Here is a 17746-nt window from a genome sequence, read left to right as displayed (position 1 = left end):
AAGAGTTTACAAGAGTTGAAAATAAATATTTGAACCCTAAACAAGCTTTTTTTTTCAAATTTCAAAGCTTTCAAGCCCTCATTTATTATTTAAAGCTTAAAAAAACTGAGAACTTTTAGAACATATTTTCAAAAGTTATGATTTTAAATGAACAACTTTTAATATGAAAGAACTTAAACACGAATAATGAGACACTCTTAGCACAGACACACAGACGATGTCGTTTAAATTCAAGAATAAACAAAATAAGCTTTCAAGCAGCAATAAATAAAAAAGTCTGGGTTCCGGTTGTTTTTTAAACCAGTGATCCAGAAAAGCTACACCAGACGATGACCGTCTTTTCAGTTTCGGCGAATGATAAATTCAATCGGGCTGTTGAGAAAAGAGCCAACAACTGACTGGAAAGCGTATCAGTCTTATTTCAGACATTGGTTCAGACGCGTACACAGAAAAAAAATTGACTATTACGTGTCACTGAAAACTTTAACCTTTAAAATAAATCACCTGTAATTAACAAAACCTGTAATTTAAAATTGTCTCCTTGAAAGTTAACGAAGATTCATTTATTATTACAGCAAATGTCCTGTTAAAAAATTGTACACTAAAATTTAAATGTCACGTAATCGTGTTTACGACCTGTAAAATTACGGTGAATGTCCTGCTCCTTTTTGTTACAGGACATTTGCGTTGTTTTACAGAAAATAATTTTTGCTGTGTATGTTGTTTCCAGACACGTGACTAATATTTTACAGCAACGGGACCAATAATCTTAATGTATATGAATTTTCATTTTAGAAACGAAACGAAATATCTGTTGAAGAAGAAAATGGGGTTTATTCTGCGGCTCAAGTCACGTGACTCACCAAATTTCACTTATACGTTCTGACTCCAGAAAATTCTCCAGAAAAGAAATTTGTATATCGATGAGCTCTGAAGACCAATAAAATCTCATCCGAACAAAAATTTCCAAGCTAGAGAGGTGCAGAATTAGCCAGCAAAACGATTTGAAATTTGGTAGTCCCGTCACTCGAGTCCCAGAATAGGCCCCAATGTCTGAGTGAAGTTGTCGGCTTTTCAGGAGAAATGCCACTGAGGATTTGTGTTGCGTGAAATTATGTAAAAAATCTTCGAAATTAAACTTAGGGCCCTATTACATAAGACGAGTCACGATTCATTTTACTCAAGTGAGCCATTTTGGAATTTCAGAAGTCGAGTAGAGTCGAATTTCAGTCGAGTACTTAGCTCGACTGAGTCGACTGCTTGAAAGTTCGTGACTCAGCTGATTTACGGAGCCAAGTTTGCTTTGATTAGGTTTTTTAATTCGATCAGTTTCACTCGAATACCTTAATACGACATTTCGCTTGACTTGACAAGGACTGGAGTCGAGTCGAGTAACTCGACTCGTTTTATGTAATAGGGCCCTTAGAATAAATTATGTGATTTTAGATATTTGTAATACAATTTTTGAACAAAAGGAATTTTATGTTCTATAAAATAAAGATTTTTTTCATATTTGGTCATAAGGCATGATGTTTGAAAATTCATGATTTGACAAGGAATCACATTTTCAAATTATCATTGTTATTTTCAGGAGAAAAGCATTGGTACGAAAAAGATTCACAACCGAGGTGGTTATTAAAATGAATGTAAGAAACGGACACGACTAGATTCCATATTCAAGTTTTGGCAAAATCGGGTCAAATCAAAATAGTTCGAAGATATATTATTCATTTATTTCAATACAAAATTTATTTAAGCTGCCATTCAATACATTTGAGTTTTAATCACAGTTTATGTATGGTTTTCGCCTTTCTTTGAGCTTTGAGCTGCCGCTAAACGGATTCGAAATGATCGAAATTATTTGAAATCTCAAAATCAATTCCAGGTACATTAAGCCGACAGGAAACCACTACTAGCATTGGTTCGTTTATAAACGTTCAAAAACTTGTTCCCCGGGAAGATTTATCTGTTTTTATGTTGAGTTTCGCAATCCCGATCTTCGAAAATTTAGTAAAAACGATTTTGGCGCTATCCTCAAGTAAAAATTATAAAATGTTTATTTACACTTGAGAAATTTGTGTCACGATTTCATGGCTACCTAATATGGTTATATTAAAATTGCGATATTGGTAGGCAATGCCGCAACAAGTGGCAGTTTAATGGCTTTGCGAAAAAGTTATGGTATTTTATTCAGAGTGTCCTGTCTGTTTGTATGTGCTCTTAGTATCACTTTTTTTGCTATTCTTTTTGTATGCATTTTTCAAGAAATAATGTTCTAGGAAAAAATTGTAACAAACCCTCTCTTCCCAGTTCAAACCCCCCACATCCCTCCTCCCCCCCCCTGAGACAACTCTTCCTGCGGCCCTGTATCCAGTGGATATTTCTTATGTAACGAAAAATACAGAGATTTGTAAAAAAAATCAGTTATTGCGTACTTTATTTTGCCCAGTACGGTATATTTTAACAAAATATGGCAACAAAGATTTGCATATCCTTTTCGAGTTTTCTAAAAATTTTCCTAATTAACCGAACGGGAAAATCTAAGGAAATGAATTATTATAGTGTCGTTTTTTGCAGAAGCCACACCACTTGACGAAATATGACTGTTGATTTAAAACTTTTTTTTTTAAATTAAATTGCAGTTTTTTGAGTGCTGCCAAAACAGCAGCTCTGAATTAGCCGAGATGAAGTCCGAATTTCTTGATTCCACGCAAAAAAAAAGTTGTAAACTTGTGTTGCTATAGAAAAAATGTTTTCAATAGTTTTTTTCGTGTTGCAACGTATGTTCATCGGATTAAATTGCTTTTACATAAAAATGAAAGCTTTCCGTTGTTTCAGCCCATTCAATCGACTCACCCGAAAACATTCTGTCTATATCTCCGTACTTTAACAAAAGCTGCTACAAATCACTCTTTTTGCTGCAAAAAACCGAAATCTACTCAGAATTATCAATTTTGGATGTAAATACGACTGCTGTACTAACCGTTAGCCCAGTTTTTGAGACTAATTAATTTCCCGGCCAGCATCAAGACACAAACCATTTGAGGCTTTTCAAGTGAATCCCTAATCAGTCTCGACGTTGCATTCATAAGAACAAACATGAGCTGTCCAATATTCTGGCAGATGAGCGACAGACACCATCATATCTTCCGTCTATCCTCTAATCCATGTGAGGCCTGGTGCTCAGCCGGAAAAAGTGACCAACGAGTGCGTCAACGAGGGATCAAACTAATACGGTCCGTTGAGCCCATCAGTTTGATGGTGACCGAAAAAAAAGCAGACATTACGACGATAACATCTTACCCTACGCGTGTTCCCCATACACATATTTTTTTGTTGGGTCTGGATGGTTTGGGACGTTGATGTTCGACGACCTAACCCAGTCATCCACGTCCGGATAGTTCATTGAAGCAGCGTTGTTGCGCTTGTTATGGACCAAATGGCGGCTGGGGAAAATTCGGACGGACAACCATGCAGGAATAAGTATTTACATGAATATGTCCTGCTGCTGGTTGGTCAGCAGCGTCCCTAGACTTGAGCAGACCCCAACGACAAACGAACCGAGTGAGTGATGATGGTGATAAATGACACTGAACGAACCCAATGGGATGCCCCAGCAGACGAAGAGAGTTTCTTGAAAGTGTCGGAGGAAATAACGACATACATTCTATGTTATATGATGTCGGGGTGCTGCTGCTGGACGTGTGGTGCCTCGTTTGTCCTTACAACAACTGGCACTACACGATGAGTTGTGACCGTTGTTAAAGAATTGAATGTTCTGGTTTTGCGTGCTATTAACTGTGTGCGTGGGAGGCATGACCTTTAGAAAATGATCAATCATTTCGCAAAAAGTAATGACTTACTTTTCAAAAATTTCATAAAATTTGTAGTGTGGGTCTTGTTGAATCAATTTGGGCGGCATCAATAAATAACAAAAAAATGCACTCATTGTACAGTTTGTACAGTTGAGTTTGCTTCTTCTGTGATCGCATACCAACTCCAAAATGACGATTTACAGTTTATTTGGACCCCTCTCTATTATATTGTAAGATTTCGATAAAATCAAACATTTACACGAATGCTATTCATATGAGTGGAAAAAAACACCAAAAACTTTGCCTTAGTCATTCATAAATTTTCAAAATTATTTTGTCCGGAATGTGTTGATTTTACAATTTGGAATTTGGAATTCTTAAGAACTAATTTATCTTTCTTTCTCTAAACTATACAAAAACCAAATATATGTTGTTTCGTTCTTTACATAAAAAAATACTGTCAAGCAATGACCCAATTATGGATGGAATTGTTATTGAAAGAGTTCATTACTTCAAGTACTTAGGAATTTACTTGGATGGAACACTTTATTGGAGTTGTCACACAAAAACCTAGTAAAAAAAATTTCTCCTCTTTGCGGTGTTTTGAGGAAATTAAGAAACTTAGTGCCCCAACATGTTCTTTTAAAGTTTTACTATTCATTTATTGAGACTCATCTAAACTATCTTATTTTGATATGGGGAAGAGCCTCCTTATCACATCACCTTCAAAAACTTCAGACCCTACAGAATAGATGTTTGAAAAACATTTTCAGACTACCTCTACTTTTTCCTACCCAACAGCTATACTCTCTGGGAACGCATAGCATTCTTCCAATAACCGAACTCTGTAATTTGCAAACCGTTATATATGTTCATGATAATTTACACTCGAGTAGCAATAACCAAAACCTTAATTTTACTACGGGATGAAGAACCCACAATACTCGTCAAAATAATTACTTGCAACGAAACCGATTCCTGACATCTTTAGGGCAAAAAAGAATTTCTTTTATAGGACCTACAATATACAACGCCTTACCTGCTGAAATAAAGACCATCAACAACCGTTCCATGTTCAAAGTCAAAGTAGTACAGTTACTAAAAGAAAAATTAAATCGTTAGAAAAGTTGATCAACTACCAGTTTTTTTTAATCAAATTTTGTTTGTTTTTGTAGCATCGTAATTTTCTTTTGTTGTACTTTTCACTTTTAATAAGTAAACTTAAGCAAATCAAGCATAATATTTGATTAGTTAACCTTATTTAACAAAGGAAATGGTTCTCTTTAAAGGAAATATTCTTCCATTGAGATCCTTATCGTAATCTTGTTTAATTATAGCATACATTTCCTCGCACTAAATAATAAACTTTTGTGTTCTCAGCATGATAAAAATTATGTTCGCGTTGAAGTTTCTTTGTTTTGCTGCCAGACGTGCTGAGAACAGTTAGGCTCAATTGGGTCTCTTTGTGTGGGGGAGTGTGGTAGGTCGCTACAAAAAAAAAAAAAAAGGATTCATAAATATGCGAGGATTCAATGGAAATTTTGACCACTATCTCTGAACGTTTGTTTGATAACAACAATCAGATAAAAAAATCAAATTTTGGCTTTGCTTCGCTGCATCTCTTTTCTCATTGAGTCAATTTTTAAAACACAAATTTAGGTCAATATTGCATACATTTCTGTTAACTTGATTTTTTTTTTCAATGAACATACTTGGTTTCTTAAAAATCTGTGTTTCTAAGTAGGTAAATTTAGATCTTGCGAGGCATAAACAAATAAAAACTAGAAAAGGGTCTATTTCTCCAAAAATAAAAATTCTTAAATTCTCAGATAACATAAATCTAAAACAATATGAATCTTTAGCTTTATATGTAACAAGGAAGTTGGATTGATTTGAACAAAACTAAACCCAAACTAGTTAAACATTACGAGATAAAAAACTTGCCAGAAATATATTGTTTGATAGATCAAATATTTTGCTTCAACATGGTTTTAAGTAGAACAAAAGTTGTTTATTATCACAAAATAGAATTTTTGGAGCAAAAAATGGGTTGAGAGAGTTGTATACAATGTACCAATTCGGTACCAATTTAGCTTTAAGAAAAAATACCAAACATGTTCTGACATCTGAATGTCAGAGCAATCTGTCCATCGGATTTTTTTTCGGCGCGTAGAAGTTTCTTGACATTCTCTTAGAAGCTGAACAGCGTTCTCTACAGCCACCTAAACGAACTTGAAAGTAGCTTTAAGAACTTAAATTTTGGGCTGATTAGCATTCTCTTCAGACACAAACGAGAGCTGATTAAGCTTCTATGGAACCTTTTTTATTTAATCTAAATATGCTATTTTTCTATCAGCTTTTGTTATTGAAATAACTTTTGAAAAAAGGTTAAAATTAATTAAGAAAGTTCTGCAATTTTTTTTAACAGCACATTAAAACAAAAAACTTTTAAATAAATTATCAACTTACCTCAAGACTTCAAGTAATTTTGAGTTAACACCACGAAAAAGTTCTAGAAGTTTTCTGTTTGTTTACTTTTCCTCATTTAATGAATTTTCAAAAAAGTTTTAAGCCAAATTGAATTTTAGATATTTTTAAAGCATAAATCGTTTGGTCGTTTGGTTTGCACTTTTTTGACAAAACTTTAAAACACAAACATATCATCTTAAAACAAAATGTTTGAATTAATTATATACTTTCCTCAAAACAAGTTATTTTGAGTTCTGCGAAAAAAGTTCTAGAAGTTTTCTCTTTATTAACTTTTTCTCATTTATCGATTTTTGTTTTTAAAATAAACTAAATTTTGTTTTGGATATTTTCTAGAGGATAAATTAAATCGTTTGGCAGGTTTGGCAAATTTGTTAGATGAAATCTAGTTTTTATAAATTTTCTGCAGTAATGTCAAAAATACTACAAAAATACCTAATCATATTTTCCAATTAAAAAAAATTGAATTTTACTTTTCTTGATCACGCATCATCATCTTTAAAATATATTTCCTCAATTGAATGAAATATAATAAACAAAATCAGGATCATATTTTTTGTTTAATGTAAGTTTGATATTTAATCAAATATCAGTGATTGATTTCACTTAAAACTGACACATTTTTAAAATCCATATTACCAAATCTTAATGTTATAGTTCAAATAACACAAAAAATTCGAGTTGAATACTCTAGAATCTACCAAATCAATTAATAAAACATAAGCACCAAAATCCTTCTCCCTTGTTAAATTGTATAAATAAGTTTTATAATGGTAAGAAGTGTTTATTTAAAAAAAAGTCCTTAAATAGTAAAAAACTTTTCTTTTCAATCTTCATAATTTATTTAAATTTTCTATTGAATTTACCGAGTTTCATACTACAGCTTTTTCAATTTTTGAATAAATTTACCGAATTTTAAAGTCAAAGTTTTATACTGTTTTTGGAATATTCTTGAAAAGTTTGTTTTCCAATTCTGAATTTTTTTGTGCTTCAGAAACAGAAACCTCATTTATTCCCTTTTTTAGAAATTCACATTTCAAATCGTGATAAATTTTTTTTTTCAAAATCGAAACACTACACCGGAAATTTTCAATCAACCTTTCTTTTGAAAATGAAGAGAAGAAATCTAAACTTAATTAAATAGTATATAATTTTTTTTTCCTAACCAATGACTTATCGCTAATATAATTGATATGGAACTTTCATTGTGATTTGTTTTGGAGGTTTTGATTTATTTTTCAGTATAATTTATTATTTTTTTAGTTTGTGTGATATTTACGAGTAAGAAAACCGTTTCCTTATTACCTATGAATTTTTGGAGTTGTTATTATTTTTAGCTTAATTTGAGTTTGAAAAACTCCCCCCATGGACGGTTCCTTCGCACGGGCCTGGGTTTCAGACATTTCAGTTTCGAAATGTAGCTGAGGAATCAAGTATCCTCATCCTCCTCTACCGGAGAAAATAAGAAATTTATCCGGGAAAACTTTGGAGCTGCAATACGAAAAACCCTAAATTACCGGAAAATATTGTGCAGTGAGATTTTTGCACATAAAATTTTAAGCGTTTCTAGTCAAAAATTACAGAACTTGATTGATTGTTTTTATCCTTAAATTTAAGAAACTTCATATTTACTTTCTTCTTATGTTATAAGTTAGGCCGTCACAAATTTGAAATCCATCTTTTGTCACTTGGAGGTGAAACATCATGAGGAGGGGAGGGAGGGGGGGGGGGGGTGGTATAATAAAATATAAACCAAATTTTCAATTTATCGAAACAATTTGAACCAAAGATTGCATACAACAAACTTGCATAGAATATACAATTCACAAGATCAAACAATCGAGTTATTGTCGATCGAAAAATTTTTCAATGCTTTATTTTCATCAATTTGGCTGTAGCTCTTTCCACTGTTTGAATTTTATAAAAAAATTAGCAATTTTTTCAATCAAATACCTTTAATTTTATTTATTTCCCCTTCTGGATTTTCGAAAAATCGAAGGGGGGGGGGGAGGTGTGACAAAAAAAGATAAACAAATTTTTCCGACCTTATCCAACTATATTAAATGTTAAAAGTGGCAGATGCTCTCGTTTGTCTCTAATTTAGTCATTATTGTCGAAACAGACTATACTATGGTGAAAAAAAACACAAATATTCATAGATGCCTCAAGAGTTCATCCAGTGCAAATAGGCACCAGCAGGAAATTAGCGATCCATCACAAACGCAATTCTTGGCACGTAATATCGCAGATTTGCGCCCACGTTCGCACACCAGCTATTCTTCGATAGTTAGCAGCATGACCTATTCAAAGTTTTGGATTGGGTATATCGGTTCCAGCGAGCTCACGCCCAACAACAATGAATGGTGGCACAAATTCACAATGAATTGTCCTAAGCATCGGAAGTCTTTGGCAAACAATGAAACAATCAATCACGGCTAATGCGCGCAAGATTGCTCTGACACTGTGTTGTATTTTTTTTTGCGTGAATCTATTTGCTTCTGTTCGTTCATACATTTGCAGAGCAAAGTGACACCCCAGAAACAGCTGGACGATAAATGACGGAATAGATCACAGTAAAAGTTCACTATTTCTTTTTTTTTTGCTTATATCTCCAGCCCTAAACTTTTGTATCCGAACGCTTAAGGGTGGTTTTGCTCAATCACACTCACATCCAGTTTATGATAGCAGCCAGCCAACGATGAGTTATGGTTTTTCTGATGGCTTCCCGATGTATCACGTACCAGTGTCTGGCGTTAGAAATCTGATAGATAAATCTGGAAGCTACTGGGAGCCATGTGATGGCCTCCACCACGAGAGTCTGACGAACTAACGACCGATAATCTACTGGGAATGACTTCTGCAAATGGATTTCAATGTTTTTTTCTGAGTTTCGAACATTACGCTTAGAATGGGTTGTTTGCTCTTGGCTAAAGATTTTTATTTGAATATTTTTAAGTCATCAAACCTGAAAATCTAAACACTTACTACAATTTTCATTTATTGAAATTTTCATAATGGTTTGCGATCTTTAAAAATTTAATTTTCTAATATATTTGAGGTCAGAATTTTTTGTGAAAAAAACCATTGTTAAGATATACATAACTTAGACATTTTTCAACGCCAATCATCAAAAACAGATCATCAAAAAAGATGATCAAAACACATTTTAATTTTATTAATTTTTCAAATAAAATATCTAAAACTAAAGACACTTGCTAGTTCAAAACTTCCCTTTTAGTGAAGCTTAAATCTTAAATTAAAATTTGTTTTTCGTTTTAAGCCTGTAAACCTAAGTTTTTCTAAGTTGGAGAATGATTAAAACAACATACATGCATACTGTCTTCATTCGACCAGTAATTCTGCAATTGAAGGAAGTCAAACTATTTGTCTGTACATGTCTAGTTTTGTAGCGTCTCCAAAATAAACTCTGAATGGACTCCGTGACGGGAATGTCAAGTAAGTCGAAGGACAGGGCGGCAGATGGCATAGAATACCTTTGTGTTTCTAGGGTGCAATCTCTTCAACAATCGCCATAATAGATTATTCATTTTAAAAATTAAACATCTATTAAAATGAGAGTTCCTGAGAAGAACCTTAATAACAGATCGGCCCTTTAATTTGTTTGAGCGTGTGTATTTGACTTGACCTAGTAACATATACCTTAACATCGACACAAAAAAATGGACCCATATGTTTAGATATTCTTTTCTATGAGTTTACCTTCTGGTGTCACTGTTCGTTTTTTACCCTGGATTCCGGTAGCTGAATGTACAAAAAGTCGTACACGCTTTTTGCTCTTTAGAGAAATTTTTCATTTCTTTTTTTATAGTAAACAAAACAAACTTTATGTTTATTGCTCTTCAAAACCACAAATATTCTTTAAAACATTTTATACCTACTGATAAGAATTAACCTTCCAAAAACAGTTAAAAAATTGGGTGTTCAACTTTTTGTCATTTTTCTCCTCTGCAAAGCTAGAAAAGGTAGGTCATGTTTTTGTTGGGTAGGATCATCAAAAAGGAAGACATCGATTTCGGTGCCCCTCATTGATTCCATTCCGGTAGATTGAACTTGTGTGCCATTGGCCGTCATTGCCGTCGATATTGTTGTGGAAGTTAAGGATATGACAGGAAATTGGAAGGTGCTTGTCTGTCTATCTATGTCTAGCTTTTCGGGACCCAAAGAAAAGCTTCTGCGAGGAATCGGGTCCGAAAAAAGCATGTCATGTTGTTCTTTCAATTCCACTCACGCACGGTACAAATCAGGATTTCACTGTGCTAGGATTGTTGACTTGTACAACGTTATTTTACTGTCACTATATTCCGATAAGGTCGAGAGCAAGTCTAGAGTAGTTTTCATTCATGCGATTTTTTTTATCTATGCTTGAAGTAAAGTTTTTTTTTCGTTTACATTACAGGATTTCAACCCCTAAAATGATTTTTTATAAAAAGAAGGAAAATATTGATTTAAAAATTTTGGCAAAATTGATAAAATTTCAAAATTTTTTAAAAGATAAAATTTAAAGTCTGTGATCAATTATTCAAAATACAGCAAGAAGTTTTGAACTTAGCGAAATAATGAAATTTCGTTTCAGCTCAAATATTGCCATACGTTTTCCGTAAAACCCCCTCCCATGAATGTTCAAAAAAGCATGCGAGGTATTAGAAACTCACCGTCTCTTGCATTTTCTGACAGGCTGTAATTTCATATTTATATACTCCAAAAGTAAGATCCCGTAGATAAAAAAAGGCATTTTCGTGAGAAGAAAAAATTGTGAATTTTTTTTTAAGTTAAAGAAGGCTTGATCCTTAATTTTGGGTACCCTGGCCTTAGGCAAAAATCTAGCAAACTCCAAAGATAAAAGATTCGTTAACTGGACCAAAGTAATCGAAAATTCCTTTTAATTAAACCAAGGTTAATGAAAAGTTCAGATACCGGTATTTCGATAGCAACTTACTATCTTCTTCAGTGAGCGTTTTCGATAATCAATCGAGTTCGAATGATCGTAAGAAATTAGCAACAAAAAGCATTTCGTATAGTTTCCAAATACGAAAGAAAGAAATTTTTTGTTTTATATTCGAATTCGAAGCTCTTAAACTCAATTCTTACAAAAAAATCCAAACATTTAAAGCTTCAAAATGGTGATTCATAGTTGGAAACTCAGATAAAGATTCATTATTCAAAATTCATATTTTTTCATATTCACAATACAGAATTGAAATAAATAATTTTAATAATGAATAGTGATTTAAACAGAGCTAGATAATTTAAGTTATAGTTTCATGAATGAGGGCTCTTATACTTGGTTCATAAAATTGTCATCTGGAACAAAGTTTCGGAAATCGTATTTTCAGGGCTAGAAGCGACCATGATGCAAAAAAGTAGGGAAAATAGTTTACTTTTAAGTAAAATTAGGGTAGAAATAGTGACCAAATCAAGTCGAAAAGTAACTCAATAGTGATTTCAAAAATTTCTATAAAACAATTCCAAGACAATTTCGCATGTTGAAAATAAGTTTTTTAAAAGTCTCTTGGCCTCACTAGTACAAAAGCATATGCTGGAAAAAAGGAACATTTTACCTGAATGAATTTTGATGATTTAGGAATAGCGACTACAGAAACCTAAAGTTGAAACACCAATGGGAGAGAACTGAAAGATCGTACCATAAGGGCTACGACAACTGAGCCCGACGGAAACTTCGAAAGAATAAACTCGAGGTTAAGTTTGGCACAAAATTGAAAAAAGAGACAGGTAAATAAAGAAAGTCATGACAAAACAATTGGAAGATCCTTATAAAAAAGTGACAACACATCGATACAAGATTGAAAATAGCTTTGCAGTATGTTGGCCGAATATTAACAAAAGACTTACAGAAGCTTAGAAAAAATTAACGAAAGGTTCAAGGTAACCACACAAAAAAGCGCAGAAATTTCACTAGCATAAACTTTAACGTAGAATATATTTTTGTTAATTCAAAATTAACTCAAAGTACATTTTTTTAGTTTTAATGAAACATCAAGAAGAATTTTAAAACAATCATTAACAAATTTAAAAGGTTTTATGAAGTTTTAGAATGCCTCGAAAACTTTGAAAAAAGCACCTAATTTTTTTTAGAAACATTCCAGAAGTTCCTCAGAATACTGTATAAAATTTATGAGCTAAACTGCGAAAAAATGGAGATCACTGAAATTGGTTTTGAAACCATCAACTGATACCAAGCTATCTTTTAAAGGATAATGTCTATTAATATGATAACTTTGAAGAAACAACTATATTTTTCCATTCGATTGAATCACTTTTCACAAGTTTACCTCACATTGAATTCAACCGAAAACTTTATTAACATGGTAAATGTTAAGATGAATTAAAGTTTATCACCGGTACTTTTTATACGGTTATTTTCTTATTTTTTTCTTATTCTACTTCACATCCAAGTAAGAGGAAAGGAGCGAACATCGAATCAACAAACCGAAGTAGGAAAACTAGCTACCTACAACGGTCTAATAGCCAAACTGAGAGGAGAGACAGTAAACAAACCGACAAGCAGCCGAACAGAATAAAATTGTGCTGCTTTATTTTTTGTAAGTGATGTGAAGTATTGTAATTTTGATAAATGTAATTTAATTTTAAAAGTTTAAAGTTTTAATAAAAGTAAATATTTTTAGACGTCTGATGATGGGTGAAGAAAAGTAACCCGAAACGTTACGTAAAATTTAAAAAAGTTGTTTCACTCACCGAAAAAACTCAATAAGAAAAAAACCGTATAATGGTAAATGTTAGTTTTCATAATGCTTGATGCTTTGCGAAGTTCACAGCATCGACGTTGTGCAGGTGTGCTTCGTATTTAGCACTAGGTTTCCGGAAAAAACATATCCATTTTTGTTTAAATTCAACTTTCCCAACCAGAAAATGATCAAGTTTTAGCCATATATCAAGGCAAAACAATCAACTTTCTTACTGGATTCTGAGCATTTATCCAATTTCGATCATGTGAATTTTCCACAATCAAAAGAAAAAAAACTAGTGTTTAACCTGATAATACGTGTCTTGAAACGAGTGACATAAAACGAAATTTTAAATAATTAGAAAAAAATGTTTAAAATTTTTTATTAGCTCAGTTGTAAAGTACCGTAAACTGGGGAAACTTTGATCATTTTTTTCATTCATTTTTGAATATTTTTGAAGGGGTTACTTTTTCGTAATATCTGAAAGTTCTAAAACACTTACTGAGGTGAGGAGTATAAAACATGATCATTGGTTGCAGTAAATTTAAACGACATTGGTGGTTATAATTGAATGTTTGTTACAAAACCATATTTCGAGTTTCGGGCTAACTTTGATCACTATGGTTTTTAAGTACCTCAACATCTTCAAAATTATTGTTATGGTGCCATTTAGCACAGAAGGCATAAACAGTAAATTTTGTTAGGACTAAACTAATTTTTTCTACGTTTTTTTTTTCCAAAACATTTAATTTCAAATGATGGGCAATTTTGCTGCATACACCTAGGGGTAAAAAATATTAATATTTCTAAATTTTTTTCGGTCTCAAAAACAAATGAAATTTTTAGGCTTTCAAACGTTGAAAACAGTTTTCAGAAGTTTTAACTTTTCGCTTAGTTAATGATGATTATCTGCAAAAATTTCATGTCGATCAAAGTTCCCCCAGTTTACTGTATTCATTGAAAATGTGATTTTAGTGACTAAATTTCAAAATAAGTAACATCTGAGTGACCAGTCTAAAAAAAAGTGACAAAGTTACTAAAAAGTGACCAACTTCTAGCCCTGTATTTTTTAACATTTCAGAAACCGTATATAAATTGGCAAACAGCTTTTACTTAGTTCGAAATCAAGCAAATCCAAAGCATTAAACATTTGCTTAGTTTGGTATGAATAAACATTTGCTTAGCGGTTGTGAACAAAAACTTAAGAACATAGGTTTTACTAAAAAAAATAGAGCTATCCAACCAGCAGAACATGTAGTCTTTGTTAAATAAATTGTGCAGATTGTGCACCGGCTGAACGGGAGACACACACCCACTCTCGCTGAAGACGGTAAGGTAACTGATAACTGTTCTTGTCATGTCACGGCCAATGGTGTCAACTTTCCAGATTTTTTCTAGATCTTTCAGACTTTTTGGACTTGCGTCAGACACTTTTTTCGGTTTCCAGACTTATGCCATTTCTTCCAGACATTTCCAAATTTAGACAAAGAGTTTAGACATAATTTTTTTACGAAACACTCAAAATTTAAAATTTTTGGGGTTAAATGGCAGGAAATGATTCGATTTAGTATTCAGAAAGAAAGGAATCCAGCGAAGATGGATGTAAAACAGGAAATTGAACACAGAAAATAGCACTGCCGATACAAAATGGTCTCAAGCATTAATAATGTATGGTTATATCACCAAGTAATGAGCATCTGCACTTTTTACGATTTGGCGACCAAAAAAAAAGGTAATCCTATATGGGTATATACGGTCGATGGTATTGATGGCTGGTTGGCCTCAGCCATAACCTTAAAGCTTGATTTAGATTTGGCCTCATCAGTGTTGCCAGGTTGTTATGACAGAAATGAATATTCGCTAGCTTTTCATTTCTCGAATATTTTAACTCAATTTTCAACTATCAACATTTCCCACACATTTGATTGCAACTTAGCAGATTTTTAAGAGTCATGTACGTGACTTGTGTATGCAAATACTTCATTTCAGTAGATAAAGAAAATGTCCAATTTCTTAACATAGTATCGTTGGAAATTTTTGATGTTTAGACAGTACTGAGTGACAGAGTAGCTGAAAATGTTTCATATTGCGGTTCAATCACAACAAATTACATGAAGTAGGTATGTGCATATTTCAAATTACTCACTGCAGTGATTTTCCAAACAATTAAAAATTACTTACCTAAAAAAATCAATACGGACTTGAAGAATGAAGGCACTGCTGAACATGTATACATTTTACGTTAAATTTATTACTTGAGCTGAGATATGAAGAAGACTTTTGAAAACATTGTTAAATTTGCTTAAATTTAAATTATGATTATTTGTTAAAATTAAAAAAAAAATCAGTGTGAATATTGAAAAATTATTTGTTTTGACTCCACTGGGTAGCATTCAAAATCAAACGTTCAAAATTCAAACGGTTTCTCGAAGGGGAGAAAACGGCAATTTTGTCTTAGGAAAATCGCGTTTTGAATACGTCCATTTAAGAAAATTCATCGTTTCATTCTTGTTTAGAGATTAGGGCTGAGGCCTTTCGGTAAGGTAGTGTTTGTAAAGAACTGTCAATAAATCTTAAAAAAGTTTGCCATCCGGACTTTTCCCGACATTTTTTGAAAATCTTCCAGACTTTTCTGAAAAACAGTTGGCATCTTTGGTCACGGCCATGATGAATCTAGATATGGTGGTCTCACTTTGGCAAAAAGTACACGAGGGTTGGATGCGGAGGAGCTGGCTGCTGGATGGCTGGGATGGCAGGTGCTCTGATGTTTTGTAAAACAAAGATTTCGCATTGATTTTTCAAATATGATTCATAGAGTCGAAAAAAAATCTTCCGGCTGAGCTCCGGGCTGGTAAGCCAAGCTGGAAAACGTTGGGCCAATAAACGACGGTACGAGTACCGTCGTGGTGAGTATCATTATTTATGCATTACTTATGACAAATTTATGCTTATTCAACACTTTTTTCTTCCAAGAGCTGTCTAGAAGCAGCAGAAAGTCATCGAATCGGATGGTAACATTGCGAGGCATTACATTCCATCGTCCGAAAGCGGCTGGCCTTCCTGCAGGAACATCCGATCTTCATCGAGAAGAAACAACAGCTTCATGAGGACCCTCGTCTGTTGCCATGGCTGCTCCAGAAGATCCAATCGAATAATCCGGATCTGATGGGTATCATTTGGGAAAACCAGATGAAGTTTTTGGCACTTTTGAACGAGGGAACCGATGAGCTGAAGGGTGGTGGAAGGGGCGGCGTCAGCGGTGGCAGTGGCGTAGCGCATGATGTAGCCTCGTTTGCCGCTTCGATGGTGAACACCCCGAGTCCGACCTTGATGCCAACGATCGGACAAGCAACTTCCGGCTTAGGATTTTGGTTGTTTGGTTTACTCTTCAAAGATCCTTCCTATTATCACGGTTAATGGTGACAGCTATTTCGGAGAATCCGAAAAGTGCGGAGTGTATTGTAATTTAAGATACAAAAAAGTGTTTTGAATAAAATTTATTCATTGAATACTAAAATCATTTTTTTGTTTCCGGAAGTCTGATTTAAATAAAATTAAATAAACTAAAACACAATTTGGTTTTAAATCTTATGATCTTTGGTCTACGATAAGCCTGTGCTCAGACATACTTAGACTTTTTTTTCAAATTTCTCAGATTTTTTATCTCAAACACCTGGCCTCCCTTGACCTCCTTTTTCGTAAACACTTCAGCCAGCTGTCAAAATTTTTTACAATAGGGCTGAACGTGCGATTTGGCATGTGAGACCACCATACTAGATTCATCATGGTCACGACAGCTCAGCCGTCCTGTGTTAACACTGATAAATCATTTCACACACTATCAGCAAATATATAGAGCTGTCAAACTTGAGTGTTATTTTCACATATCATGCAAGTACGAAATTTACACATTATACGTATTGGCTAATAAAGGGAAAAGTGTGTGAGATCACAACCGTTGTGTTCGTTTTGTCTCCGTCAGTTAAGTATGAGCCAAGTAGGAACCATCTCCATCGTCGTCTCAAGTCATGAGACAATAATGGCAAGTAAACTAGTATTTCAATTTGAAACTTACATTGAATAACGCTTAAATTTATCTTTCAGATCCTGTCTGTTATGCTATCGTCTGCCTGTTCTCGCTGGGAGAAATAACTGAAGGAATCAATATTTTTCAATCATATGCGAGCATTAATAAAAAAAATCATTTAAATTGAAAACTTGTTGTTTTTATTACCAAACTATTGAAAATAAATTAAATATTTAACCTACCGCTTACCAAGATTGCACTATTGTACTTTTTTCACACATTTTTTCGTATTGAACGCACATATTTCATTTCAATTAAAGGGTGTTTTCCATTAATGTGCAGCAGTACCTTCACACATTTAATGTGTTGGTCTACTTATTTCTGAAATGTGTGAAATTCCACACACTAATTTATAAAAAGGTTTGTCAGTGTATGAGTGTATTAAGAGAGATAGAGGGGTATTGTCGACTAGAAAAGGCCTATCGGTCGAGAGAGTGTCACGCTCGTAACTATGGGCTACACATAAATAAATAAAAGCGTTAAAAATGGAAAGGTAGGGTAAATGATCTTGAGCGGAACTAGTCGAAATCTGATCTTGAGCGGAACCATTTACTTTTCCTAAGATATAGGCAATGATTGTTTATGAATTTTATCGAAATGTGGAAAAAACACTTTTTCAAGATCTTTTCATT

General features: G+C 33.4%; 1 protein-coding gene across 1 annotated transcript in view; it reads right to left on the bottom strand.

The window, feature by feature from the left end:
• LOC129743438 (uncharacterized) overlaps positions 1-17746 on the bottom strand; it is a 157616-nt gene that overhangs the window by 50996 nt on the left and 88874 nt on the right. The window contains exon 6 of the mRNA XM_055735472.1: positions 16249-16428. Coding sequence (XP_055591447.1) covers positions 16249-16428 — 180 coding nt within the window. The remainder of the gene's footprint in view (positions 1-16248; positions 16429-17746) is intronic.

The sequence above is a fragment of the Uranotaenia lowii genome, chromosome 2, assembly GCF_029784155.1.
Source record: "Uranotaenia lowii strain MFRU-FL chromosome 2, ASM2978415v1, whole genome shotgun sequence".
Lineage (NCBI taxonomy): Eukaryota > Metazoa > Arthropoda > Insecta > Diptera > Culicidae > Uranotaenia > Uranotaenia lowii.
This window is presented reverse-complemented; position numbering and strand designations above follow the sequence as displayed.